At 35.7% G+C, this 26,739-nt stretch overlaps 2 protein-coding genes across 3 annotated transcripts; one reads left to right on the forward strand and one right to left on the reverse strand.

Annotated features, from left to right (window-relative positions):
- The first annotated feature begins 868 nt into the window (after positions 1 to 868).
- LOC110613144 (probable thiol methyltransferase 2) lies at positions 869 to 10,283 on the forward strand. Of its 2 annotated transcripts, XM_043953754.1 has the most exons (10): positions 869 to 1,164; positions 4,145 to 4,275; positions 7,104 to 7,190; positions 7,851 to 7,951; positions 8,029 to 8,128; positions 8,369 to 8,415; positions 8,576 to 8,654; positions 10,014 to 10,101; positions 10,201 to 10,214; positions 10,247 to 10,283. In XM_043953754.1, exons 1-8 carry the CDS (start codon positions 945 to 947, stop codon positions 10,065 to 10,067), a joined length of 819 nt encoding a protein of 272 aa, XP_043809689.1. In that variant the 5' UTR covers positions 869 to 944; the 3' UTR covers positions 10,068 to 10,101; positions 10,201 to 10,214; positions 10,247 to 10,283. The 2 variants fall into 2 exon arrangements, with proteins under 2 accessions (XP_043809689.1, XP_043809685.1); XM_043953750.1 differs by having other exon boundaries at positions 10,014 to 10,283.
- Positions 10,284 to 12,643: 2,360 nt separating this feature from the next.
- LOC110624475 (cytochrome P450 CYP736A12-like) lies at positions 12,644 to 14,439 on the reverse strand. The gene is made up of 2 exons (XM_043955137.1): positions 13,712 to 14,439; positions 12,644 to 13,584 (listed from the first exon to the last, which is right to left on the reverse strand). The coding sequence occupies exons 1-2, from the start codon at positions 14,405 to 14,407 to the stop codon at positions 12,754 to 12,756; spliced, it is 1,527 nt and encodes a 508-aa protein (XP_043811072.1). The 5' UTR covers positions 14,408 to 14,439; the 3' UTR covers positions 12,644 to 12,753.
- Between the last annotated feature and the right edge of the window lie 12,300 nt (positions 14,440 to 26,739).

The raw sequence follows: 26,739 nt of genomic DNA on the forward strand, positions 1-26,739 counted from the left end.
CTGATTCATAAAAAATATTATTATTAATTTTATAATATTTATTTAATAATATAGTGATTGAACTATGATTAAATCTTAAACCTTGAGGTTGAGTTTGAAAACATTAATCTAAACTATTACTGCTCTCCCTACTTTTTATGATGGGAGGTTTATTCATTAACAAAATTAATATAATTATATTTAAAAAAGATAAATTATTATTTAATCTTTATAATATAAATTAAAATAACTTAAATAATAATTTTTTAAAGAATTAAAAGAAATTTAATTTTATAAACAACAGGGATATTTTAATTGATATATTTTGAAATAGAGATAAACTTCTAAATTTTTAGAAAATCAAAATATTATATAGTATTTTAAAAAGAAATATTACTATTTAGTCCATAACGTATGATGAAATTTATTAATTAAATTTTTAATTTTTAATTTTTAATTTTATTAAATTTTTAATTTTTAATTTTTAATTAAATTTTTTAAAAAGGAAATTACTAGAAAAAACTGAAAAAAAAAAAAAAACCACCTTGACTCATTAGGAGCATGTTTGGATATATTGAAAGTTAGAGTGAAGAAAAATAATTTGTATTTTCCTTTGTTTGAAAAGTGAAAGAAAATAGAAAAGGAGAGAAAATTATTTTCTCTCTAAATTAAAGAAAAAATAAAGAAAAAATATTATTTCAATTTAAAATTGCATTCATCCTCTTTAATTTTTTAATCTTACATAAAAATAAATGATTGATTAGAAATTTCAAAAAAATAATATTTCTTCCTTCCCCTAATTTTTTTTCCAAATAAGGAAAATAAGTTCCTTTCTTTCTTTTCATTTTCCATCCATTCAAAATCAAAAACAAAAATAAAGAATAAAAAATAAAAACTATTTTCCTTCCCCAATAAACAATCCAAACAGAGTATATGTCCCCGTGAGTCGACAAAAGCAGAAAGATATGCGATGGATGTCCTTCCGTTGGCTCTCCAATACTCTCCTCTCCGTTCAGAATCCAGCGTTAGCGAACAGAGTTGTTCTTTTCAGAGGCGTCGGTTTTGGCACCACACATCGGAGCATGGATAGGAACAGAGAAGAACAGCTAATTGCGAAGGAGATAAACGTTAAATTCAAGCCTGAAGTTAATCAAGTGCAAGAAATCCTTGTCACCAACTCTTTTGGTACAATCTACTTGATTTAACGTTTGAGATTTTGATGTTAGTTTTCATTTTCTGAAGGGAGTTTAATTTATGAATGTTGCAGAATATTGTGTGTTTGACTATCTGGTCTAGTGAGGATTGGAAGATTCTGATATGAATCATATGGTCAATATAGAACTTTTGTTTTTAGGTTATAGGAGGTGTTTAATTAGTTATGTTTTGATGTTTATGACCTTGTTTAGGAATTTGGCGTCTGCATATGGTGCTTCTAATAAGCAAAATATCCCTGGCACAACTACACCAGTAGGCTCACCTTAGTATCTAAATGCTGAATCTCATTGAATTTCCGAGTACTATCTGTAATTTCACTCTTTTTGAAGTCTAAATTTCCGGATGACACCCACCCATCATTAGTTTGTTAAAGAATTAAGGAGGATAAGGAAGGGACGTGCTCATCCAGCCATTGATTATGCAATGGATAGGTGAAAGTATTTTTTTTATTAAATACACCAATCCCGTTGCATAATCAATGATTGGAGAGCTAGTACTCATATGAGTACATGCATTCCTTAGCGTCACCCAAGAATTAATCAGCTATTTTGTATTTAAGCAGTTATGCGAACAAAGATTAAATCAATTACCAATCCACTGCTAGACTTTTTTTTAGCTTTATTTTAATTTTTAAAGAAATTGTTTTCTGTCAGTTAATGTTTCTTTCATAACAGGGAATAGAGGAGAAACGGAAATTAGAAAAATTTTCATCTTTGGACTCTTGCACAAAGAAAGTCACTCGTTTGTACTCCATAAAGTTGCATGTCCTAGCTGTTTTTTACCTGCCTTTTTTACGTAGACATCTTGTTATGCCCAAATCTTCCACAGTTAGAGCGCCATTTGTTTTGGTCCATTCATACTCAGGCACCAACTTCCAGTCACTGCCTTGCGTGGGGAATGTCTCAACTTGTGGTCATTTGTATCTGTAAACCATACCTTAGAAATTCTGTACTTGTATGTTTGCAAGCCAATGTGTTGTGCTTGAATATGTATTCAAAGGTTAATATTGATCACTGACACATTGAAGTTTCTTTAACTGTTCTTGCTGGGACTGTCAAAAAGGGGATTTGGATTGGAGCACTTACTTCTGGTCAAATAACTTAGGGTGTTCGTCAATGTTTGCGTTTTCAAATTTTCTCTTTGTTTTTCGTAAAAGAAACTGCAACATGTTCAGTGATTTGGTTGCTAATTTCTTTTTTGCCAATTTACTTAAAACGTTTTTTAAAGAGGCAACAAAAATAAAGAAACCATAAATCCTGATTTTTAACTTTTTGTCAAATCTTTTATGGAGTGGATCCCTTTATTTCTCTTCCATCATGTTGTTTTCTCTTCCTCTCAATTTTACAATTTCGTTTTTATTCACAAATTTTGTGGCATATTTTTCTTGTTCACAAATTTTAAAATAAATTCAACATGCATAATTCATATTGAAAATTGATGAGATAATATAAATTAATGTCATATTTCTTTGTTGGATACAAAAAATAATGATGTATTCAGTATTATTTTATAATATTTTAATTAATATAAATTAAAGTATAAAAATTATAATATATTTATCTAATTTGTATATAAATATAACATATTTATATAATTTATTTATAATGTATCCATTTATATATGAAATTAATGGCTTTTTCTTTAATTGATTTCTCATTTGTTTTTGTGATTTATTTTCAAATATTTTATTGATTCATACTGATAAGAAAAATTCTATAAAATTGTTTTGTTGAATGTTAAAATGCTTTCAGTATTCAAGATCTTTTGACTATCTAGAATTTTAGATATTGAATTTCTTAGTAAGTATCATTGAGAAAAAGATGAAATTCACATTTTATTGAATTTTACAATGAGTAGACAAATAAAAAAACTAGAACTCCTGCATAAACAGTATAGAAAACTGTTTTCAAAAAACACAAAATAGAAAATGAAAATCATTTTCTTGTTTTTAAGGAAAACAAAAACAAAGAAACAACAATAATAACAAAAGCACCCTTATTTTATAGATTTATGATGTCCTCAAATGCTTGTCACTTGACAATCTTATACTTCTTAAGCTTTGAACTTTGGTTCATGCATATGCTTTTATGGCCTGGTACTAATTTGTAGACATTAAAGGTACTGTTGTTAGAATTGTACGATTCACAATAATAATCATACAATTATTAGAATGACGATAAAAATCGGTAGGTGAATCATGAGTAGCCAAGAATTGGACAAGAATTGCATAAATCTAGAGAGAATCGTGAAAATTGTTATAAATCGATTGATTCATCAATTCATAAAGAGAAGGGCAGCAGATGGCCAAAACCCAAGAGGAGGACAATAAATTGATGGAGGGAAGAATGGATATATTTTAAGCTTGGCCCTAACAAAGTTATTGGGTTCACTTTGATTTTATGTTTAGTACATGATGTGAAATTAATACACATGCAAACACACACACACACACAGTTTCAATTAAATGTGTAATGTCTTTTAATAAAATTAGTAGGGAATATATATATATATATATATTATTTTCAATCGATTCAAAAGATTAGGATTTCATTTCTCAATTTGATGACTGACTGAAGGGATTAGTGAACTGCCTTACAATGTTCAAAAAGTTTTCCATTTGGGTCATTGAAACACAATTGATAAGCTGGACTTCCACTGGCAATCTTTTTCTCTTTGAAGTTTGTCTCTTCTAGGTTCTCTCTTATTGGTGTTTGTGGCTTTAGTTAGACTTATGTGCATGCATTTGTTGATTCTCTCATTGCTGCTGCATGCTTGTGGAGATACAGTAGGTCAGACAGTGTAAAGTTTGTTTGATTCACAAGAAATGTGGATATTTTTCTATTTTGCTTGATTTTGGACAGATGGAATGAATTCAATGATCTCTCTTTTGTATTTAGGTTCCTCAGCATACATCTGGTGTCTGAACTATTCACTGTAATTAATGTATTAGGTGGTTGGGAGAAGTGCTGGGAGCAAGGATTGACCCCTTGGGATTTGGGACAACCAACACCTGCTCTATTGCATCTTCATCATACAGGATCCCTTCCTAAGGGCAGGACTTTAGTCCCTGGATGCGGCAGTGTAAAGTTTTAGCATTTTTGTTACTTGTTTATGCACCTTCTATGAAAATTATTGCTGGTAGATTTGAAATACATCTCTTTAAATGCTCAGAATTTCCTCTTCCCCAATTATTTTCCTCTATATGTGTATAATAGATCAAAATTGTAGAGATCTGCTCTAGAGCATTTACTCCCTAATTGTACAGATAGTTGTTAAAGGCTCACCTCATGCACAAGAAGCCCAGTCCTTACTGCTGAGTGCCTCAGTCCTTGTAAGGCAGGCGATGTTTAAGAGGCATCTGCCTTTTTGTCAAGGTCCATGCCTCAAGCAAGGTACAAGATGTATGCCTAGGCATGCACCTTTGCAATATTTTACAAAAATTTTAATAGAATTCTCTTAATTAACTTTTGAAGAATGACTTAAAACTTATCTACGTATACACAACACAAAGAAAGTTACATATGTTTTAGAAATGCATACAGGATTATAGCTTATTAAAATGAAATAGGCTGAAATTATGCTTCTCAATTTAATATTGAAATTCCTTTAATTTTGGAATGAGACTGATTAATATCTAAAGTCTTGTTCTTATGGGATGACATTCCTATTTTGGGTTTCCTATGATCTATTTATTATGAGTTGACATTTGTAACTGTAAATTTCCCATGTTGGAGTTTTCCTGAGCTGACTCTTTGGTTACATATTTTTTCACACTCAATTCAAATTTATCACCCTTGTCCATTTTTCCCCTTGGCCACCTTTTCTTCCTTCTTAGTTCTTTTTCTGTAATCCTTTCATTTGTCGAGGTGCTTTTGCTTCTGTTTTTTTTTATGAGATTTTTTCATTGCTTTTTGCTAATCTATAGAGAAGAAAATGCTACTTATTAATCTATCAAGTTTTATCAAGGCAAAGGGCGACACTAAGGCGGTAGGTATCCTATGTCCTTACCAAATAAATATCATACTTCTAACTAGTTTATAGTACTGAATTATTTGCACCATATGTCTATATGTAATATAAGAGACAAAATAAAATAAAAAACATGTTGCCTGCATCAGGTATAGGTGAGAGGAGAAGAAGAGAATAAGAGGGGAGAAAATAAGGGGGAAGAGAGAAGATAAGGAGGAGGAGACAAATAACAAAAAAATTTTAAAAACTGAGAAGCATGGATCTGCTGTGGTGCAGCTGGGAGAAGGGAAGAAAAGAAGAAGAGAGAGGATAGGAAAAAAGAAGACACACCTGTTAGGAGAGAAAGAGAGGAAGACGAGAGTTCTCCATTCTCCAACTGCAGCTGCCTTTTTCAAATGGATGGAGAGGCTAGGGTGTGTCTTCTTTTTTTCCCCCTGTTCAAATCTAATAAAACAAAAGAAAAAGAAAGGAAATTGCGTTACCCATTACATCACTGAGGCGTCACCTTTTCGTTCTCTCTCCTTGCACCATTCAGGGTTGGGGTGCTAGCCTCCCGGCATCCTTGCTTCCTCGCCTCTCCTTGCTTTGCCCGTTATGTTGCCTCCCTGTGCTTTTGACAATACTAGCATGAATTAATCATATTATTTATTTGACTATAAGAAATGCTCAATTAAGGGAAGAAAAGAGGTTGCATTGACAGCATACAACATGTTTCTCTTTGTGTAATGAGGAAGTTACTCTTGATGAGGCTTATTTCCGTATAGTTATTTTCGCAATTATTGCTATTTACTAGGATTAAGGAGTATGATCTAAGAGCTTTAACATCTTTTAGTTTTATTTTATTTTTTCACTTTGATTTGTAAAAAATTGGTGATAGAATTCTAAATGATTTACGTTGTTGATATGTGGTAAGATTTCGGATTATGGATCTAGTTATGGGACTAAATGGTGTAATAGGGGAATCAAGGGAAGTGGGTGGAGAGACTTTTTTCTTTTTTCGACCTATGTTTGCAACAGCACAAGCTCATTAAGAGAGAATTTGAGAACCCCTTGAGTTATGTACTCAATGACTGGCAAAATCTAATCATGTCTCCTTTATTAATTGTTGAACTTAAATACAAAGGGAAGAGTTTACTCTTCCTATAAACAAGGAAAATTATTAGCATGATTTGGAGAATCACCCTCCTACAACTAGAGAAGTGGAAAGAAGCAAGGCAGAGACACAAAGCACTATTAAACACTAACAAATAAGAGATCATGGCAGTAGCCACTAACAAATAGGAGATCATGGCAATAACTGAATCCTCAGAATAAAGCAGCTAGTTATCAGGACAGCAGCTAGGAATTCTCAGCCGTATTCATGACTTGTGTGGCACACATACCTTTCTTCCTTTCATGTGTGAACCTTTTATAAATATGAAGAGGTCTGCTAACAGTATGCATTGGCTTAGGCTCCTAATGTCATTCAGGCATGCACCTGCACCATGTGCTTAGGCTCCAAGAAGTCAAGAGCCCTTTGTGCCATAATACGTCTTGCATTGTTTAATAACTATGGTTGTATAGTTTTTTGAAATTATAAATGCAAATTCTTCATGTATATGTGGTGAAAATTTTTTATTGATTTATGTTTGTTGAATTAGTTCATGTTTGCAAGTCGAGATGATTGGATAAGTAAGATTCAGTAAATTAAATATGAATTTTAATAATAAACCCTGCAGAATTGAGTCATTTCTGATATTATTAATTTACTAAATAGAACCACAACATTTCATGTGCATCCAACATTGTGACATTGGGAATTTACTTAACTGAGGCATGTTGTAAAGAAAGCAAACTCTCTTTCCTATAAGGACATTGCCCTTTTCTGCGGCTGCATTTTCCCTTGGCTATATTTCTTTAGAATTACCATGTGTTCACTACAAATTTTTCAAATGTGGCAGGGTCATGATGTGGTAGCAATTGCTTGCCCTGAACGTTATGTTGTTGGGCTAGATGTATCTGACAAAGCCATAAAGAAAGCAGAAGAGGTAAGAGAAGTCTGCAGGCATTTTATATTTCTAGGTTACATTTTAAATAAAGAAGCAATGGAAATGGATTATTTACCTTTTTGTCTTCCTTTCCTTGGTTACATATGTGTGCACAAACTGCTATAATATATAATTTAAAGTAGCCTTAAAATGAAATGAACTATGCAATTTGTGATGGTTTCCAATGTTAATATGCCAAATGACCAGCCATTTATGCCATGTGACATAGAAGTGGTTGATTAAGAAGTTCTAGCTCCATTTTATTTGCTAGGGATTTCAGTATAAAACATGTATGAATAGATCCATTTCTTCATTGGGATCAATTTAGCATGATCTGTTTTTTTACTTCTATAACCTTTTTTTATTCCTCTCTCTCTCTTCCCCCCCCCCCCCCTTCCTTTCCTTATTTCCCACATGTGCTTATTTCACTTTTGAATCAGGTTGACAAGGATCTTAAGACAGTCCCTTTATCTGATTATCAAAGTCCACCTTTCCTCCCACCCTTAATTGAGGGTTCAAAGATATTAATTTGCGTCAGAAATTTAGCGAGATTCATGAACAAACTCACTTGACATGAATAAAATGGTGGCTTGAATTAATAGTTGCTATATTATACTTCTTCAAATTACTAATTAAGTCTCTTTCTAAATCTCAAAGCAGTTATCTTCGTTGTCACCGAATGCAAATTGTTTTACTTTCTTAAGGGCTGACTTCTTCTCTTGGCACCCATCTGAGTTATTTGATCTCATTTTTGATTATACGTAAGTCAATTTGACAACATGCTTGTTTAGTCTCTGAGAATGATTACCTTACTAACATGGCAATGGAAAATTTTCAGGTTCTTTTGTGCCATTGAACCAGAGATGAGATCACGATGGGCAATGCAAATTCAAAATCTTTTGAAACCTGATGGAGAGCTCATAACTCTGATGTTCCCAGTAACTAACTTTCACTTGAAATATTTACAAAATTTGTTTCCCTTTTGCAAATGAAGTCTCAAAGACTGGTTTCTTGGCATTTCAAATTATTTAAACAATTTCTAAGCAAATCAACAGCTTATGCATTGTTTTGTTCATGCAAATCATGCATCATTTTTTATTGTGTATATATATATATATATGTATATGTACACAGTTAATGTTCAATACACCTTCTAAACTCTGAAAAAATTGTTACAGATTGATGATCATATTGGTGGACCCCCATACAAAGTATCAGTTTCTGAGTAATTCCCCATCTTCAGTTTTTGTTACCATTTTTACTTTTGCGTCTTTGTTGTATCTTCTGATTTCAATTCTTGTATACCACTATTAAATGACTTTTCATTTCAAAGATTTTTTTTCCTCAGTCATACAAAATTAAAATTGGTGTTCTTTTTCTTGTAGCTATGAAGAGGTATTATGCCCCTTGGGCTTCAAGGCAGTTTTCGTTGCTGATAATGAATTGGCCATCAAAGCTCGGAAGGTATGTGGATGAGTTCTTCTAGATTCTAGTTAAGTTGCATTTATGATTAATCCTACCTTTCCTGTTCGGTCCGAGCTGGAACTGCCAGTTTCAGTTTTGTGGGTGGTGGTTTTCTTTTGTTTCGGGGGGGGGGGGGGGGGGGGGGGGGGGGGGAGGAGGTTGGTCCTGTTCCTCACGGTCGCAGTCATCATATATTATGTCATCTAGTAATAGATGTAATGTTCTCAATTATTGACAGTACACAAAATAAAAAATGAATGTCATAATTTATGCATCACAACAAAGCTTATAGTTTTAATATATAATATACTATTGTATTAATATCCTAATCATAAGATTCCATACAACACAATTGATTCCCCTCTCTTGACTCATAATCTAAATCTCTTTTTGGTCCAAATTCACAATTCCTAGGAAATATTATAAACACTCTATTAGAAGAAATATTTATTTTATACATGATTTTATGCCAGCGTAGGAAGTTTACCCCACTTAGTTTCAAAAAGGAAAAAAAAGTTTACTCGCTACTTTGATTTTGGTTAACTTATCCTCTATAAACAGGACACTCGGTGTACCACATGGCTGTGTATCTTCACTCACAAGAATTCATTTTTTTCCATGAACTATGGATGGTGGGGTACACTCCTTCTAAGTGAGGGTGCACATGTACCGACACCATGTTTGGATAAGGGAAAAAAAGTGGGAGGAAAGAAAATTTGAGAGAAAAATAACTTTATTTTCCACTCACTTTGTTTGCATTAGAGAAAAATAAGGAGGGAAAATATTGGAAGGAAAATAAATTTTCTCTCCAAATTGAAGGGAAAGTTAGAGGGAAAGTTTTTAAATTACGATTATATCTCTACAGTTATTATGTTGTTTTTTGAATATCTAGTGTTAAAATTGTAATTTAACTTGCCTCATATTTTCTTCCGCATATCCAAACACACTAATAAAAGTTTATTTTCCTTTCTAACCATTATACTCTTTTATTTTCCTCTCCTTATTTTCTTTTCTTCTGTCTAAACATACCATGAGTGTACCTAATAATTTACCAGCTTATAGTTAAAAATTCATTTTAATTTTAGATACTCAAATTAACTCCAAAATTGAATTTCAGGCTTCTTGACATGCAAAACGTCTTCTATATAAATTTTGAGATCAAACAAATAAATATACCAAAGTAAGTTATTAGTAATGACAAATTCTAAGAATTAAATAGTAATTCCCTCTAATATTTTTCTCTATTTAATTATATTTGTTTTTCTGGTGGTATTCTACTCAATGTTAAAAATTGTGGTTTGTTGCTATGTAACTGGTGGAAATATATAAGAATTAGTGTCCGTCTCTTAACACAAATAGGGAAGAGAGAAGCTTGGAAGATGGAAGAGATCTTCGATTCAATCCTCAATGTGATAATAAGATGATCATCTTGATTTTTACTACTAAGGTCAGTTTATGCTGCTGATCATGTTTGAATAATTGCCATTTGCCATGAGGTGTCTCTTTGTTCTCCAAACATTGTATTTGTTCTTTCATGAACTTGTAGGAGCATTGGTTGGAAACTTTGATAAACTATCCATTTGAGGGTCAATAACTAGAAAGGAAAGAAAGTTGATAAATTTATAACTACGCCCGTTTTTCCTTTTCTTTTTTTAAAAAAAAAAAAAAAAAATTATGTTACCAGAGAAGGAATTTTATTGACTAGTTATGATTATGGCTAAAAAGAAGACTTCCCATTTCTTAAAATTAAAATTTCTATTCAGCTCTTGGCATTCTTCAAATTAATAAAATTAATATCAATGGACGCCATAAAAATATTATTATTATTATTATTATTATTATTATTATGTCACTCCCAAGTTTTATGCTCAAATCATTTGTTCAAGTATGTGAAATAACGATAAATGTTTACCATTATAAAAGTGAGTGGATCTCGGAGTTTCAAAATAAATTTGCTAACTAAGAAAATATTTGATATTTTCCAACTCTAAAATGGTCGCTCGCATATTTTTAAGCAGAAATTATTTGTGCAAGCAGAAATTATTTGTGTAAGTGTACGGAATGATGATAAATGGTTACTTTTTCAAATGTGGGTCTCGGAGTTCCGTAACAAGTTTGATAACTAAGAATGTATTTGAGATTTTTCAACTCTAAAGTGGTTACTTGCAAATTTTTTTGCACAAATAATTTATTCAAGTGTGCAAAATGATTATAAATGCTTATTTTTACAAAGTAGATTTTAGAACTCTAAAACAAGTTTGCCAATTAAGGATATATTTGATATTTTTCAACCTAAAATGGTCACTCACAAATTTTTATGCGTAAATTATTTGTGCAACTGTGCGAACATGACAATAAATGTTTATCTTTATAAAAGTGGGTCCTAGAGTTTTGGAATAAATTTGCCAACAAAAAATATATTTGATATTTCTCAATCAATTTCAAAATGGTCATTTGCAAGTTTTTACACGCAAATCAGTTGTGTAAGTGCATGAAATGACAAAAATGTTTTCGTTCACAAAAGTGCCCTCCGAAGCTCCAGAACATATTTGCATAAACCTGATATTTTTCAATCCTAAAATAGTCACTCAAGTTTTTACGCACAAATAGTTTATACAAGTATTTGAAATAACTATAAATGTTTACCTTTATAAAAGTGGATTCTAGAGCTCCGGAACGAGTTTACCAGCTCCGGAACGAGTTTACCAACTACGAACATATTTCATATTTTTTAATTCCAAAATGGTCTTTCGCAAGTTTTTTTTGTGCAAATCATATGTGCAAGTGCGCGAAATGATGACAAATATTTACATTTATAAAAGTGGGTCCCGGAGTTCTGGAATCAGTTTGTCAACTAAGAACATATTTGATATTTCTAATCTAAAAATAGTTACTTGCAAGTTTTTATACTCAAATCATATGTGCAAGTGCGCGAAATGACGATAAGTGTGTACATTTACAAAACTGAGTCTAAGAGCTTCGGATCAACTTTGCCAACTAAGGACATATTTAATATTTTTCAATCTTATAGTCAATCGCAAGTTTTTACCTGCAAATCATTTGTGTGGGTGCATGAAATGACGATAAATGTTTTTATTTACAAAAGTTAGTCCGTAGCTCCGGAATAAGTTTGCCAACAAAGGTCATATTTGATATTTTTCAATTCCAAAATGATTGATTGATCTGATATCAGATTTAACCAAATTTAATTTATGCTTTAAATTACACTATGGCCTAGTCTATCTCTGTATAGTTTTATTTGTAAATTTTACAAATGATTTATTCAAATTTATTTTTAATTTAAGAATATTAAGTAGTATTATTTTTAAAAAAAATATCCCTAAACATAATAGCTATTTTTAGAATTTTTTAAAATTATGTTTTTATTTCTCTTTTACACTCTTTTAATTATCTAGATAAAAATGAATATTGAAAGATGTGCAAGTTATTACATATGAATTATTAATTTATACATATAAACCGGAGAAAACTACGAGAATGTGTATTATGTGGCTTTATTAATTTTTTTATTTTAAGAGTCTTATTTAATTTGTGATAAAATAGTATATGTGTTATTACGCAGATAGTAAATAGTAGTAATTTTCTGACGTATTAAAAATATTGATACAAAAATTATATCACCAAATATTAATTTAACACAAAATAAATCAGATCTTAAAATAAAAATGAATGAAACTATAAAATATCTTTTTATATTTTTATTTTTTAATTAATAATTATATTTTACTTAACACATAAGTATTTATTGACAATATCAAAAAATTATCGCTATTTAATAATATTACGATACCACGTATACTATTTTAATACAAATTGAATTATAAATTCTAAAGTGAAAATGAGTGAAACTATAAATTATTTGTTTTTATATATTTTATAAACAATTATAAAATTTAAATTAATGCAATCTTATTTCTATATTATAGAGACAATTCTTATTTAAACTAGATTTATACAGACTGGTAATATAGGTACATGAGATCTATCGTACGCAGTAATAAGTAAGTATTTTCCATATTATAGTTGAAGAGTGAACAAGGTTCGCCTTAAAATTTGACAATTCAACTTCCAAAGCACTTCAAATACCCAGTCGATACTTGGGCACCACGACCAAATGGCTAGCTCTTGGCAACGACAGGCCAAATACCTCACTCATGTCCAATTCACCAGGCAACACACCATCTGGGAGCTCCCAGTTGAAGCAATGCACTAGCTGAGCTATAACAAGCCTAACAACAGTTAATCCGAGTTGCATTCCAGGGCAACCTCTACGCCCAGAACCAAATGGGAGAAACTCAAAATCACGTCCTCGAATGTCTATACTTTTCGCAGCAAATCTTTCTGGCAAAAACTCTTCTGCGTTATCTGACCAAACATCAGGATCTCGTCCAATTCCCCAAGCATTCACTATAATTCTTGCCTTCTTCGGTATATGATACCCATCAATTATTATCTCCTCCATACAGCTTCGAGGAATTAGAAGTGGCCCAACAGGATGTAACCTCAAGCTTTCTTTTATAACCATATCTAGATATGGAAGATTGGAGAGATCTTTTTCCTGCACCATTTTATCCAATCCAACAACACTCTGCAATTCATCTTGCAGGCGTTTCATTGCAGAAGGATGTCTGAGGAGTTCTGTGAGTGTCCACTCAATGGTAACGGCTGAAGTGTCAAATGAACCTATGATCATGTCTTGTAAAATAGCTTTTATGTTGGTTCTATCCAGTGTGGAGAGTGATTCATCATTGGATGCGATGGGTTGGTTCATCAAAGAAAGCAACACATCAACAAAATCTCTTGTTTGCTGTTGCTTTTGCCATTGAGCTTCCCTTTCATGTTCATCTATTATCTTCTCTAGGATTTTGTCCATTTTCTTGCTAAATGCCTTCATACGTTTTTTCAATCCCTACATGCAAATATTTGTATTAAAAAATTAATACTTAGTAGAATTTAAATTTGAGATCTCACAAGTTAATCAGCAATATTGAAATCTCATTAGTTAAGAAAAAAGAAAAGAAAAGAAAAACAAATACCTGAAGATCAAATGCTCCTAAAAAAGGAACATAATCAGCAATATTGAAAGCTCCTGTCAAGTTCAAAGCTTCCTCAATTAACAGCTTTAGATCAAATTCATAAATGTTAGCTTCCCCAAAGACCAACTTGCAACTCATGTTCCGAATCAGATCCCCCACGCCTAAACTAATATCCACCGCCTCACGCGCCGCCGCAGCTTTCTTTAGCGAATTAACCAACAACCGCACCTCCTCCATCCTCATCGGAGCAAAGTACTCAATTTTCGACGGAGAAAGAAGTTGTAACGTGCACAATTTCCTTATGCTACGCCAGTAAGGGCCATACTCTGAAAAAACCATTCCCTTGTTGCCATAGAACAAGTACACGGAAGCTTGTATTATAGGACGGCTAGCGAATACAACGTCGTGTGTCTTGAGAAATAACTCAGCAGCTTGAGGAGATGATACAACAATTGCTGGTATAGAGCCTAGTCTCATGGACATGATAGGGCCATACTTTTTGGACAAACGGTAAAGGGATCGATGGGGGAGGCTGCCTAACATGTAGAGATTACCGATAATCGGTAAGGCTGGGGGTCCCGGAGGTAGCTTCCGGTCATTTTTTGGATGTCTCCGGGACCAGAATGAGGTGGCTCTTGGATTGAAAAGGAATGAAACAAGCAAAGTAACTAATATGGCTAAGATGAAAGGAGACATCACCAGCCGCTTGATGAGTAATGGCTGGGAAGTAAGGACTAGAAGTGCTTACCATTTTATAATCTAAGATGCCATGTGAATGGATGAAATGTGTAAAACATAAAGAAATAGGAGTGACTAAAAGGAAAATAAAATATTTTTCGGTAGCTATCCGCAATAGATAATGACATGAGTACTTTGTTTCTCAACTAAAGATTTTAAATTTGAATCATAAGTATAAAACACTTTTAAATTTTGAGAAAATATTTTATTCTTGTTGCGTTGCTTATTGAAAACCGTGTCTGCATTAGTTTTGTGCAGTATTTGAATATGAAAAAATTATAAATAATTGAAACACGATAAAAAAATAAGGAAAAGAAAGATCAAAAGAAGAAGAAGACACATAAATAATAACTACGAAAAAAGAAGGAATTATATGTCTCGGAAGAAAAATTTCTTTATTGACGATGGGTTAAAAAGAAGAGAGCAATCACACGAGAACAACTACGAAAAAAAAAAGAAATTTTATATCTCGAAAGAAAATTTTTTTTTATTTATGATGGGTTACACATAAGGAAAGTGTTAAATTTAGTGAAATTTTTATACTTCCATTTGAATTTTAACAATTGAACTGATCGTTCTTAATTTAAAACAAATAAAATTTAATCATTTTATTACATATAAATCCCTTACAATTTAAGTTGAATAACTTTTTATTCTCCTTTTTTAGATAAAATCATTTTAAAATCTTCTATTTGAATTTTTTTTTAGACATTAAAAATTAATTTTATCTGAAATTTAAGAAGGAAAAACCTAAGATTATATAATATTTAAATAGTATAACTGTTATAAATTAAAATTTTAAGTTACAACTTAAGTTTAATTTGAAAGTTGAAAATAATAAATTTTAATTAATTGTGAATTTTATTAAAAAAATTAGGGGTTTAATGTAGGGTTACATTTTATTATTTTTAAACAATACATTACTAATTTTTTACTCCAAATTCTTTTAAATTTCAGAGGGCACCTAATTTTAAAAAAAAAAATTGAATGGAAGCTAATCCTTTCATAATTTCAAAGGAAGACCTAAATTTTTCAAAATTTCAAAGAAGACATAAATTTTATTGTGGAAAAGAAACAAACTTTTATTCCCATTTATTATTCCCTCCATATATTTTTATTTGTAATTTTAAAAGTTATTTTTTATCTAAAATTATCTATTATTTTGGGAATATTAAGTTGTATTTTTTTTTAATTTTATCCTTATTTTACTAAAAAATAGCACTTTTTATAAATTATCTAATCATTTTTTTTCTATTTTAATTATTTACTTCATTTGTTTCATATTTTTTATTAGGGTTAGCAGTGCTCGGTTCAAACCGAAAAAACCAATCAAATCGAATTAATTTGAAAATTTGGTTCGATTTTTTATTTATTTTGATTCGGTTCGATTTTTAATTTTAGAAATTTCAGTTATTTCAGTTCGGTTCGATATTGATAAAAAAAAACTGAACCGAACCGATTAATGATAATAATATTTTTTTTCAATAATATAGAGAAATTAAATCATATTAAAATTAAAATATTTTAATTAAATTTTAAAATACTAAAAATAAAATGTAAAAAATAAAAAATTTATTAAAAATCAAAACCGATCAAATCGAACTGAATCAGATCGGTTCGGTTCAATTCGATTTCTGATCAAAATCGGTTCGGTTCGATTGTCATACATACTAAAATTTTGATTTTCAATTTATTCGGTTCGATTTAATTTTAAATCGAACCGATCGAATTCTCATCTCTATTTTTTATTATTTTTTTAATTATCTTAAAATTATTATTCATTTTTTATATTTTATAATAATATATAAATAAACTATTATAATTTTATTTAATTCTATTTTATTTTTAAAAAATCTCTTAAAATACTTTTTAATATTTAATAAAATTTAATATTTTTAAAATGAATATAATAAAAAAATATTATCTTTCTTAAGATATATATAAAAAAGTTAGATGGTCTTATAAGAAAATATTTTTTTACTGATAAATTAAGGGAGAATTATAAATATTAAAGAAGTTAGAATTAGAAAAGATAAATAATAATTTAATAAAAATTAAAAAATATTTTATTATAATTTATGTAATTTAATTGTTTTCTCAGTTAGTATGCAAATACTTTAAAATTTAAATAGCATATTAAATTACTGATAAAGGCGAATGGAGATATTTTATTAGAAACGACAGTTTACAATGTCGTATGAGATGGGAGTGAAACGGGTAAATGATAATTAACGAACATTTATGATAAAGCATTAACTCGTAAGGCACCACACCAAGCTTTCTCGAAATTTTTTTGTCGTATTTCTTTCTTTTGCTATAAATGCACACTTCGATTTCAACTTTCAACCAATAACAAATCATTTATGCAACACTTCCTTTCTAATTAATTTTGCAAAAAATTATTATTTAAAAACCCATTAATTTATGTTTTAATTTTAAAAAAATTTACTAAAACGTAAAAATATATTTATTATTCTATTCATTAATTTTAACAGCTAACTGTTTTAGTATTTAATCTTTATATTTTGTAAAATTTATTAATTGATATTTTAAATTTATAAAAAATATAATAATTAATTTTTTTATATTAAAAATATTTTAAATTTTTTTATATAATAAACAACTGTTAAATTAATAGAAAAATTTATTGATAGACTTTTTAAAATGTTAAAAATATTTTAATATATTTTTAAAAATAAAAAGATTAAATAATGAGTTTCTTTATTTTTATAGTAATTTTTTTATTGCTTTTTTTTATAATCTAAGATTGAGATAGAAGTAGAGTTTTGGTATGAATGAATAAATTTAGTCTGAATGGTTCACACTTTCTTCCTTTATTCTTTTTTCTTTATTTTTTAATGACGCATAACTGTCACTCTGTTGCAATGTTACATGTTACTATCACATCAAGCAACAATTTATTTATCTTCTGGCGCTCGTGCTGATAGGGTCGTGATATAATTGGATTTGCTCTCCTCTGATAAGTCCGGATTCTGGTCAGTTCGGCCTCCTCGATTGTGGGCTAAACTGCATGCTAATGGGTCAACTTGTGTAGTGAACTTTGATAGATCTTGAATTCGACTCTTTAAGGGTTCGACTGCAGTCTGAATGCTAGTAGTTTGGCGGTTGTCATAAATTATAATTATAATATCAAGTATTAAGTGAAAAAATATGATAAAGATGATATTCTAAAATTAAATTATTGTAGCAATACAATTATTGTAGCTATACAGCCTTTTCCAGGCGCAATTTATAAAATTAAATTCTGGTGCCTAACACCGGTATAAGTACTTTATAGCACATCATACAGAATTTAGATTATATTTTTTGTTTAAATTATATTATTATTTTTAGTATTCCCACATCAGATGAGTCAGATGAGCTGGATTACTCTCTGATAAATTTAGATTTTGGTCAGTCCGGCCTTTTCGATTGTGGGCTAAACTGCGTGCTAATGGGCCAACTTGCATAGTGAACTCTGGTAGATCTTGAATTCGACTTTTTAAGGGTTCGATTGCAGTCTGAATGTTAGTAGTTCCGCGATTATCATAAATTATAATTATAATATCAAGTATTAAGTGAAAAAATATGATAAAGATGATACTCTAAAACAAAATAGAGACTTTTCCAGGTAAGGAAACCAGCAGTACAATTATTGTAGCAGTACAATTATTGTAGCAGTACAATTATTGTAGCAATACAATTATCGTAGCTATATAGCCTTTTCCAGCGCAATTTATGAAATTAAATTCTAGTGCCTAATACCGATACAAGTACTTTATAGCACACCAAACAGAATTTACACCATATTTTTTGTTTAAATTATATTATTATTTTTAGTATTTAATTGTAATACCCGGCTAGACTCCGGTATTGAGATTCCTACCGTCCGGTGGAATCTCGGGTGTCGGAGGTCTCTAGAAGGGTAAAAACATGTTTTTATAAAATGTTTTAATGTATTTTATGTTTTTAAGCTAAAAAGAAAATGAGTTTTTGCATGAAAATAGCATTGGAGGAAGACCCAGGTTCGGCCGCCGAACCTCAAGTTCGGCCGCCAAACATGGCATGCGCGGAGGCACGTTCGGCCCCCGAACGTGGCCTGGCCAGCCACCTATAAAGGGATCCCTTAGCCGAAAACGGGCGAGCTTTTCTCCCTATTGTCAGCCAAGGTGAGCTCTCCGCCACCCCTCACCGATCTTGAGTCCTTTCCTTCAAATCTTTCACGATTTTCACTAGTTTTCACCTTGTTTTGAAGATTTCCAAGTTTAAAGCAAGTTCTGGAGTTTTGAGGTTCAAGGAACTCTCTCTCTCCCATCTCCGAGCTAGGGTCGTTTTCCTCTCGATCTTCAAGAGGTAAGGGTCGATCTTGAGCTTATAGTATGTTTTAAACAAGTTTTATGAAGATCTATGGGGTAGAAATGCATGTTAGGTTTTTGTTATGTTTTTGGGTTTATGGACAATGTACGTTGGATTTGTGTTGTTTGATGTGTTGTAGATGGGGTTTAAGATAGTTTGAAGCCCCTAGGAGTTGATGTATGTATCTATGCATGTTTTGGTTGAGTTATATGCTTGATTGAATGAATGGGAGGCAAATGTGCACGAGGAACCAAGTTTCTGCCCTTCTGGCAGAAACCAGGTTCGGCAGCCGAAGGACTTTCGACCGCCGAACCTGCCTGGGAGGCAAGCCTTTCGGCTGCCGAAGCCTGCCCCCGAAAGTGGACTTTCGTCTCTGTCTGGGAGTTTCGGCCGTCGAAAGTGCCGCCGAACATGCATGAGTTTCGTCTCTGTCTGGGAGTTTCGGCCGCCGAAGGTGCCGCCGAACCTGCCTGACTTTCGGCTCTGGAGGGACTTTCGGCCGCCGAACCTGCCGCCGAAAGTGCCCTGTTCAGCCTTCCTTTGTATGTTTTGCATGATTGTTTTGAGGTGTTTTAGGGGATTTTTTGGGGGATGTTTTTAGAGTTATGTTCTAGTTGTTTGGTCCCTCATTAGAGTCCACCTGTGTAGGTTCGGACCCGAGGAACCGAGGACCCCAGCAATGAGTTAGCTGCTTCAGTCTTTGTCAGAGCTAGCCAGAGGTGAGTAGAATAAACCTTTACGTTTTAAAGCAAATAAATTATAAAGTTTTGAGCATGCTCATGCATCATGAATGCCATGTGATGATTTAGGTTGTTTGCATTAGAATTCACGAATATGATGCATTGCATTTTATGATGTTGATGCGGATTGGTTATTGAATGATCCTTTAGTCCTCGTATGATGATGATACGGCATGATACGGTATGGAAGTCCAGGTTGTACCCATTCTACGTCCCTGACACGATGTAAGAGAAAGACCAGGTTGTACCCATTCTACGTCCCTGGCACATTGGAATGTTATGTTACGTTATGTTAAGAGAAAGACCGGTTGACCCATTCTACGTCCCGACACTTTGGAATGTAGAGGACTATTGGTGACAATATCATCCTTGATGTGATTTGTTTGTGACGTGTTGCATTCCATTATGGCATACGATTTAAATGTTTTTATTATTCTGCTCACTGGGCTCTAGTAGCTCATCCCTCTCCCTAATCCCCCAGGTTTGCAGGTACGGGCTAGGCAGAGAAGTCAAGAAGAGTAAAGTCATGCTTATGTAATAGATAGAATGTGGACATGACAAATTGTAAAATGTTGTAAAGTTATGAATAGTTATGTCATGTAAATGTTGATATTGAGATTGAGGTTTAGAGATTGTACTTGACCGAGTTTGTATTGTTATCCCCTTTGATACATAATCTATAGAATGTTTTATGAGGTTTATGTTCCACCAAGCTTGTGTATGATGAGTTACCCCATTGGAGCATTTGATGAGAGCTCCAGTGTGAGGTTTATGTTTATGCTTATGTATATGTTTATGTGCATGCACATGTTGAGCTTGGTAAAAGAAAAGAAAAGTTCAAATTTTTATGTATGTTGTTGATCATGTATGGGATTACACAGGTTTACAGGATGTATGTCAGGCTTGCTACGGGTCCCGGCGGCCTTAAGCCGATCTGGATCCTAGCGCCGGTAGCGATCCGATTTTCAGGTCGTTACAGAATGATATCAGAGCCCTAGGTTCATATGGTCGGACCTAGAGTGTCGGGCTCATAGAAGTTATAGAAGGTCAAGCACAATAGGAAGATCATGTCCACTAGGATAGGATGTAGAGTCCTGTCTTGTATGGTGATGTGAAATGCCATGATTGTATGCATGTGCATTAATGATATGTGATGTATGTGATGCGGGTTCATGTGTTTCCACATGAACCATATGATGCTAATGTTTATGTGATGTGTACTGTTTTTCAGAAAACAGAATGAGAGGAACTCGTCGATCTGCACGATTGACTGGAGTACCACCTGAGGATGAGGGCATGAGCGCCCGTCCTCCAGCATTGCCTAGGGCAATGTCAAGTAGGTCCAGCAGAGAAAGAGCAGTAAGGGACTCTAGAAGGTCCTTGGATCTGGGTAGAAGCAGATCAGTAAGGGGAACAGTTCAGGGAGGAGTGTCAGAGGACATGGGGGATGATATGGATATGGAGCAAAGGAGGGATGGCAGTCTGGGAGTTAGCATGTCGGAAGAGGGAATGGGAGAGTCCCAAGGAGGCACTCAGGCCTTGGGATTTGTTCAGCCACCTCACTACCCACCCTTTCCACAAAACCTCGGGTATTCGATGGGAGGCACATCGGATTACCATAGCTTTAACCCTTATCCCACACAGATGCCATACCCACCTTACTATCCACCATACTCACAGTACCCAATGTACCCACCTCCACCTTACTATCCAAATCCAGCAAACCCTACCTCAGGGGATGCTGCACCACCTCCTCCATCAGCAGAACCCACAGTTCCAGAAACCCCAGTACCTAAGCCTAGCTCATCTAGAGGGAGCAAGGTCAAGATGACCGACTACATGAAGTTGGGTGCTCCTCAGTATGAAAAAGGGGATGACCCGTTTGTGTATCTCGAAAGGGTAAAGGTGATCACAGATGAGATTGGGACTAATGACAGTAGAGCCATTCAGATGGTTGGGTTCACGCTTAAGTGCAAGAAGGCACGAGAGTGGTTTAAGAATTATGTGAACCCGAGGGTGGACAGCATGTCTTGGGAAGAGTTTGTAAACGAGTTTGCAGGATGGGCTTTTCCCGATAGTTCAAGGGAGCTGAAGATGATAGAGTTTGAACAGTTGAGGCAGACTGATGATATGAGTGTGGATGAGTTCACAGACAGATTCGTGGAGCTGTTGCCGTTTGCAGGGCCAAACCTTGACACAGACCAGAAGAAGTCAAGGAGGTATATCATGAAACTTCACTCCAGATATTCCTCCTTGATCCAGTCAGCAGATAGGGAGAGCTTCCATGCCATAGTGGATATGGCCCGGAAAATGGAGGCCGGTGCCATCATTCAGGGGACAGTTAAGCAGTCAGTGGCACAGCCCTCTGGTTCTAAGACCCCAGGCTCTTCTTCTCTGAGTGCAGCAGCTTCAGGTAGCAAAAAGTGGAATAACACCACTAGGAAGTCGAAGAAGAACAAGTTCTGGAATAAGGTCAAGTCCAGTCTGGGACTAGGGAGTGGCTCAAGCTCTGGTGCGGATAATGCAGTTTGTGCAAAGTGTGGTAGACCACACAAGGGAGTTTACCGGGCTGGGACAGCAGCCTACTTCAGATGCGGGCAAGAGGGACACATGGCTCGAGAGTGTCCTAGGACAGTACCTATGGCTTAGTCCCAGTAGACAGCCTCAGGCAGTGTAGCGCAGCCAGCAGCTCCAGCCACGACGCAGGCCAGTGGCAGAGGCAGAGGGAGAGGGTCAGCCTCTTCTTCCGCGGGTTTCAGAGGTGAAGGTCCATCAGCTCCAGCACGGATCTTCACGATGACTCAGCAGGAGGCAGATGCATCTAACACCGTGGTGGCAGGTAATTTAGTCATTGGTTGTTCAGATGTGTATGCCTTGATGGACCCTGGTGCATCTCATTCTTTTATTGCTTCGAGAGCCGTCCAGAGGTTGGGGTTGATGATCTCTGGGTTAGAGTGTCCTCTCTGGGTCAGTGGACCCAAGTGTGATCCATCTGTGGCAGAGTCAGTCTGCCAGTGCAGTCCAGTGTTTGTCAAGTTCAGAGGTCAAGATGGGTCAAAGGTTGTCTTCAGGGGAGACAGGAGGGGTACACCTAGAGGTCTGATATCAGCTCTTCAGGCTCGTAGGTTGCTTAGGAAGGGATGTCAGGGGTATTTGGCTCATGTAAGAGAGCTTAGCAGTCAGGTGAGAGAGCCCGCCTCAGTGCCAGTGGTTAGAGAGTTTCTAGATGTCTTCCCAGACGAGTTGCCAGGTTTACCGCTTGCTAGGGAGATAGAGTTTGAGATAGAATTGATGCCTGGAACCCGACCGATCTCTATCCCTCCCTACAGGATGGCACCAGCAGAATTGAAAGAGTTGAAAGAGCAGTTGCAAGAGCTGGTAGTCAAGGGTTTCATCCGACCGAGTACCTCACCTTAGGGTGCTCCAGTTCTCTTTGTGAAAAAGAAGGATGGATCCCTCAGACTTTGTATCGACTACAGGCAGTTGAACAAAGTCACTACCAAGAACAGGTATCCTTTGCCAAGGATCGATGATCTATTCGACCAGCTAGCAGGAGCGGGTTGTTTCTCCAAAATAGATCTGCGGTCCGGGTATCATCAGCTGAGGATCAGAGAAGAAGATGTGCCAAAGATTGCTTTCAGGACCAGATATGGGCATTTTGAGTTCCTGGTGATGCCGTTCGGGTTAACCAACGCCCCTGCAGCATTCATGGATCTCATGAACAGAGTGTTTAGCCAATACCTGGATCACTTTGTTATTGTCTTCATAGATGATATCTTAGTATATTCCAGGAATGCAGAGGAGCATGCCCATCATCTGAGGTTGGTTCTGCAGACCTTGAGGGAACACGGCTTGTATGCCAAGTTCTCCAAGTGTGAGTTCTGGCTGAGGAGCATTTCATTCTTGGGGCATGTGGTGTCAGAAAATGGAATAGAGGTGGACCCCAAGAAGGTAGAAGCTGTGGCTAACTAGCCTAGACCCACTTCAGTGACAGAGATCAGGAGTTTCTTGGGTTTGGCAGGTTACTACAGGAGGTTCGTTCAGGACTTCTCAAAAATTGCAGCTCCTCTGACCAGACTAACCAGAAAGAATCAGAAGTTTGTGTGGACCGACCAGTGCGAAGAAAGTTTTGAAGAGCTTAAGAAGAGGTTGACTTCAGCACCAGTATTAGCTCTGCCATCTAGCGATGAAGACTTTACAGTCTTTTGTGATGCGTCCCGTGTGGGACTGGGTTGTGTGCTAATGCAGAATGAAAGGGTAATTACTTATGCTTCTAGACAGCTAAAGAAGCACGAGTTGAATTACCCCACGCATGACCTGGAGATGGCAGCAGTAATCTTTGCACTCAAGATGTGGAGGCACTACCTCTATGGGGTAAAATGTGAGATCTTCCCAGATCATAAAAGCCTGCAGTACATCCTGAGTCAAAGAGATTTGAACTTGAGACAGAGAAGATGGGTAGAGCTGCTGAGTGACTATGATTGCAAGATTCAGTACCATCCAGGTAAGGCGAATGTACTGGCAGACGCCCTAAGCCGGAAGTCACTAGGCAGTCTATCCCACATCACGGCGGAGAGGAGACCAGTGGTGAAGGAGTTTTACAAGCTTGTTGATGAAGGTCTACAGTTGGAGTTGTCTGGTACATGTGCTTTAGTGGCCCAGATGAGAGTGACACCTGTGTTTTTGGAGCAGGTGGCTCAGAAACAGCATGAGGACCCAGAGTTAGTGAAGATTGCCCGGACTGTTCAGTCAGGCAAGGACAGTGAGTTCATATTTGACAGCAAGGGGATCCTCCGCTATGGGAGTCGATTGTGTGTACCAGATGACATAGGGCTAAAAGGAGACATTATGAGGGAGGCTCATAATGCAAGATACAGCGTTCACCCCGGAGCCACCAAGATGTATCAAGATATGAAGAAAGTGTATTGGTGGCCAGCTATGAAGGAAGAAGTGGCACAGTTTGTGTCAGCCTGCGAAGTGTGTCAGAGGGTGAAGCTGGAACATCAGAAGCCGGCTGGAATGCTTAACCCACTACCTATTCCAGAGTGGAAATGGGAGAATATAGCTATGGACTTCGTAGTGGGGTTACCGACGATGTCCAACAGATTGGACTCCATATGGGTGATTGTGGACAGACTCACCAAATCTGCTCACTTCATCCCTGTCAGGAGTGGCTATTCTGTGGACAAGTTGGCGCAGGTGTATGTTGATGAGATCGTCAGGCTGCATGGGGTTCCTGTTTCAATAGTGTCCGATAGATGACCCCAGTTCACCTCCAGGTTTTGGCGGAGTCTGCAGAATGCTATGGGTACCAGGTTGGATTTCAGTACCGCCTTCCATCCACAGACAGACGGACAGTCAGAGAGGACCATCCAGACTATAGAAGATATGCTCAGAATGTGTGTGCTGGACTTTGGCGGTTCTTGGAGGCAGCATCTACCTTTGGTGGAGTTTGCCTACAATAACAGCCATCATGCTAGCATCGGGATGGCTCCATATGAAGTTTTATATGGAAGGAAGTGCAGGTCACCTGTTTGCTGAGAGGAAGTTGGAGAGAAGGCCTTGGCAGGGCCTGAGCTAGTAGAGATCACCAGCAGGGTGGTACCCATAATCAGAGAAAGGATCAAGACTGCTGCAAGCAGACAGAAGAGTTATGCAGATATCCGCAGAAGGCAAGTAGAGTTTCAGGAGGGGGATCTGGTATTGCTCAAAGTGTCTCCTATGAAAGGAGTGGTTCGTTTTGGGAAGAAAGGTAAGCTAGCCCCACGATACATCGGACCCTTTGAAATCTTGCAGAAGATTGGGAATGTGTCGTACAAGCTGGACTTGCTTGCTTCAATGGAGAGAATCCATCCGGTTTTCCATGTTTCAATGTTGAGGAAATTTGTGTCAGATCCGGGCAAGGTTCTTAGTGAGCCTGATGTGGAGATCCAAGAAGATCTCACCTATGTTGAACAGCCAGTACGGATCCTAGACACCCAGATCAGGAAGCTGAGAAACAAGAAAATCCCGATGGTGAAAGTCCTTTGGAACTACCACAATATGGAGGAATGCACCTGGGAGACACGGGAGTTCATGCTCCAGCAATACCCCTATCTTTTCTAAGGTTAGATTCTTGAATGTTCCCTGTGTTCTATGTGTATGATGTGTTTTATGCCTTGCATATGCTAGTTGAGGAACATTCGGGGACGAATGTTCTTAAGGGGGGAGAATGTAATACCCGGCTAGACTCCGGTATCGGGATTCCTACCGTCCGGTGGAATCTCGGGTGTCGGAGGTTTCTAGAAGGGTAAAAACATATTTTTATAAAATGTTTTAATGCATTTTATGTTTTTAAGCTAAAAAGAAAATGAGTTTTTGTATGAAAATAGCCTTGGAGGAAGACCCAGGTTCGGCCGCCGAACCTCAAGTTCGGCCGCCGAACATGGCATGCATGCGGAGGCACGTTTGGCCCCCGAACGTGGCCTGGCCAGCCACCTATAAAAGGGTCCCTTAGCCGAAAACGGGCGAGCTTTTCTCCCCATTGTCGGCCAAAGTGAGCTCTCCGCCACCCCTCACCGATCTTGAGTCCTTTCCTTCAAATCTTTCACGATTTTCACTAGTTTTCACCTTGTTTTGAAGATTTCCAAGTTTAAAACAAGTTCTGGAGCTTTGAGGTTCAAGGAACTCTCTCTCTCCCATCTCCGAGCTAGGGTCGTTTTTCTCTCGATCTTCAAGAGGTAAGGGTCGATCTTGAGCTTATAGTATGTTTTAAACAAGTTTTATGAAGATCTATGGGGTAGAAATGCATGTTAGGTTTTTGTTATGTTTTTGGGTTTATGGACAATGTATGTTGGATTTGTGTTGTTTGATGTGTTGTAGATGGGGTTTAAGATAGTTTGAAGCCCCTAGGAGTTGATGTATGTATCTATGCATGTTTTGGTTGAGTTATATGCTTGATTGAATGAATGGGAGGCAAATGTGCATGAGGAACCAAGTTTCTGCCCTTTTGGCAGAAACCAGGTTCGGCAGCCGAAGGACTTTCGGCCGCCGAACCTGCCTGGGAGGCAAGCCTTTCGGCTGCCGAAGCCTGCCCCCGAAAGACGACTTTCGTCTCTGTCTGGGAGTTTCGGCCGCCGAAAGTGCCTCTGAACATGCATGAGTTTCGTCTCTGTCTGGGAGTTTCGGTCGCCGAAGGTGCCGCCGAACCTGCCT

Source organism: Manihot esculenta, chromosome 1, assembly GCF_001659605.2.
Source record: "Manihot esculenta cultivar AM560-2 chromosome 1, M.esculenta_v8, whole genome shotgun sequence".
Lineage (NCBI taxonomy): Eukaryota > Viridiplantae > Streptophyta > Magnoliopsida > Malpighiales > Euphorbiaceae > Manihot > Manihot esculenta.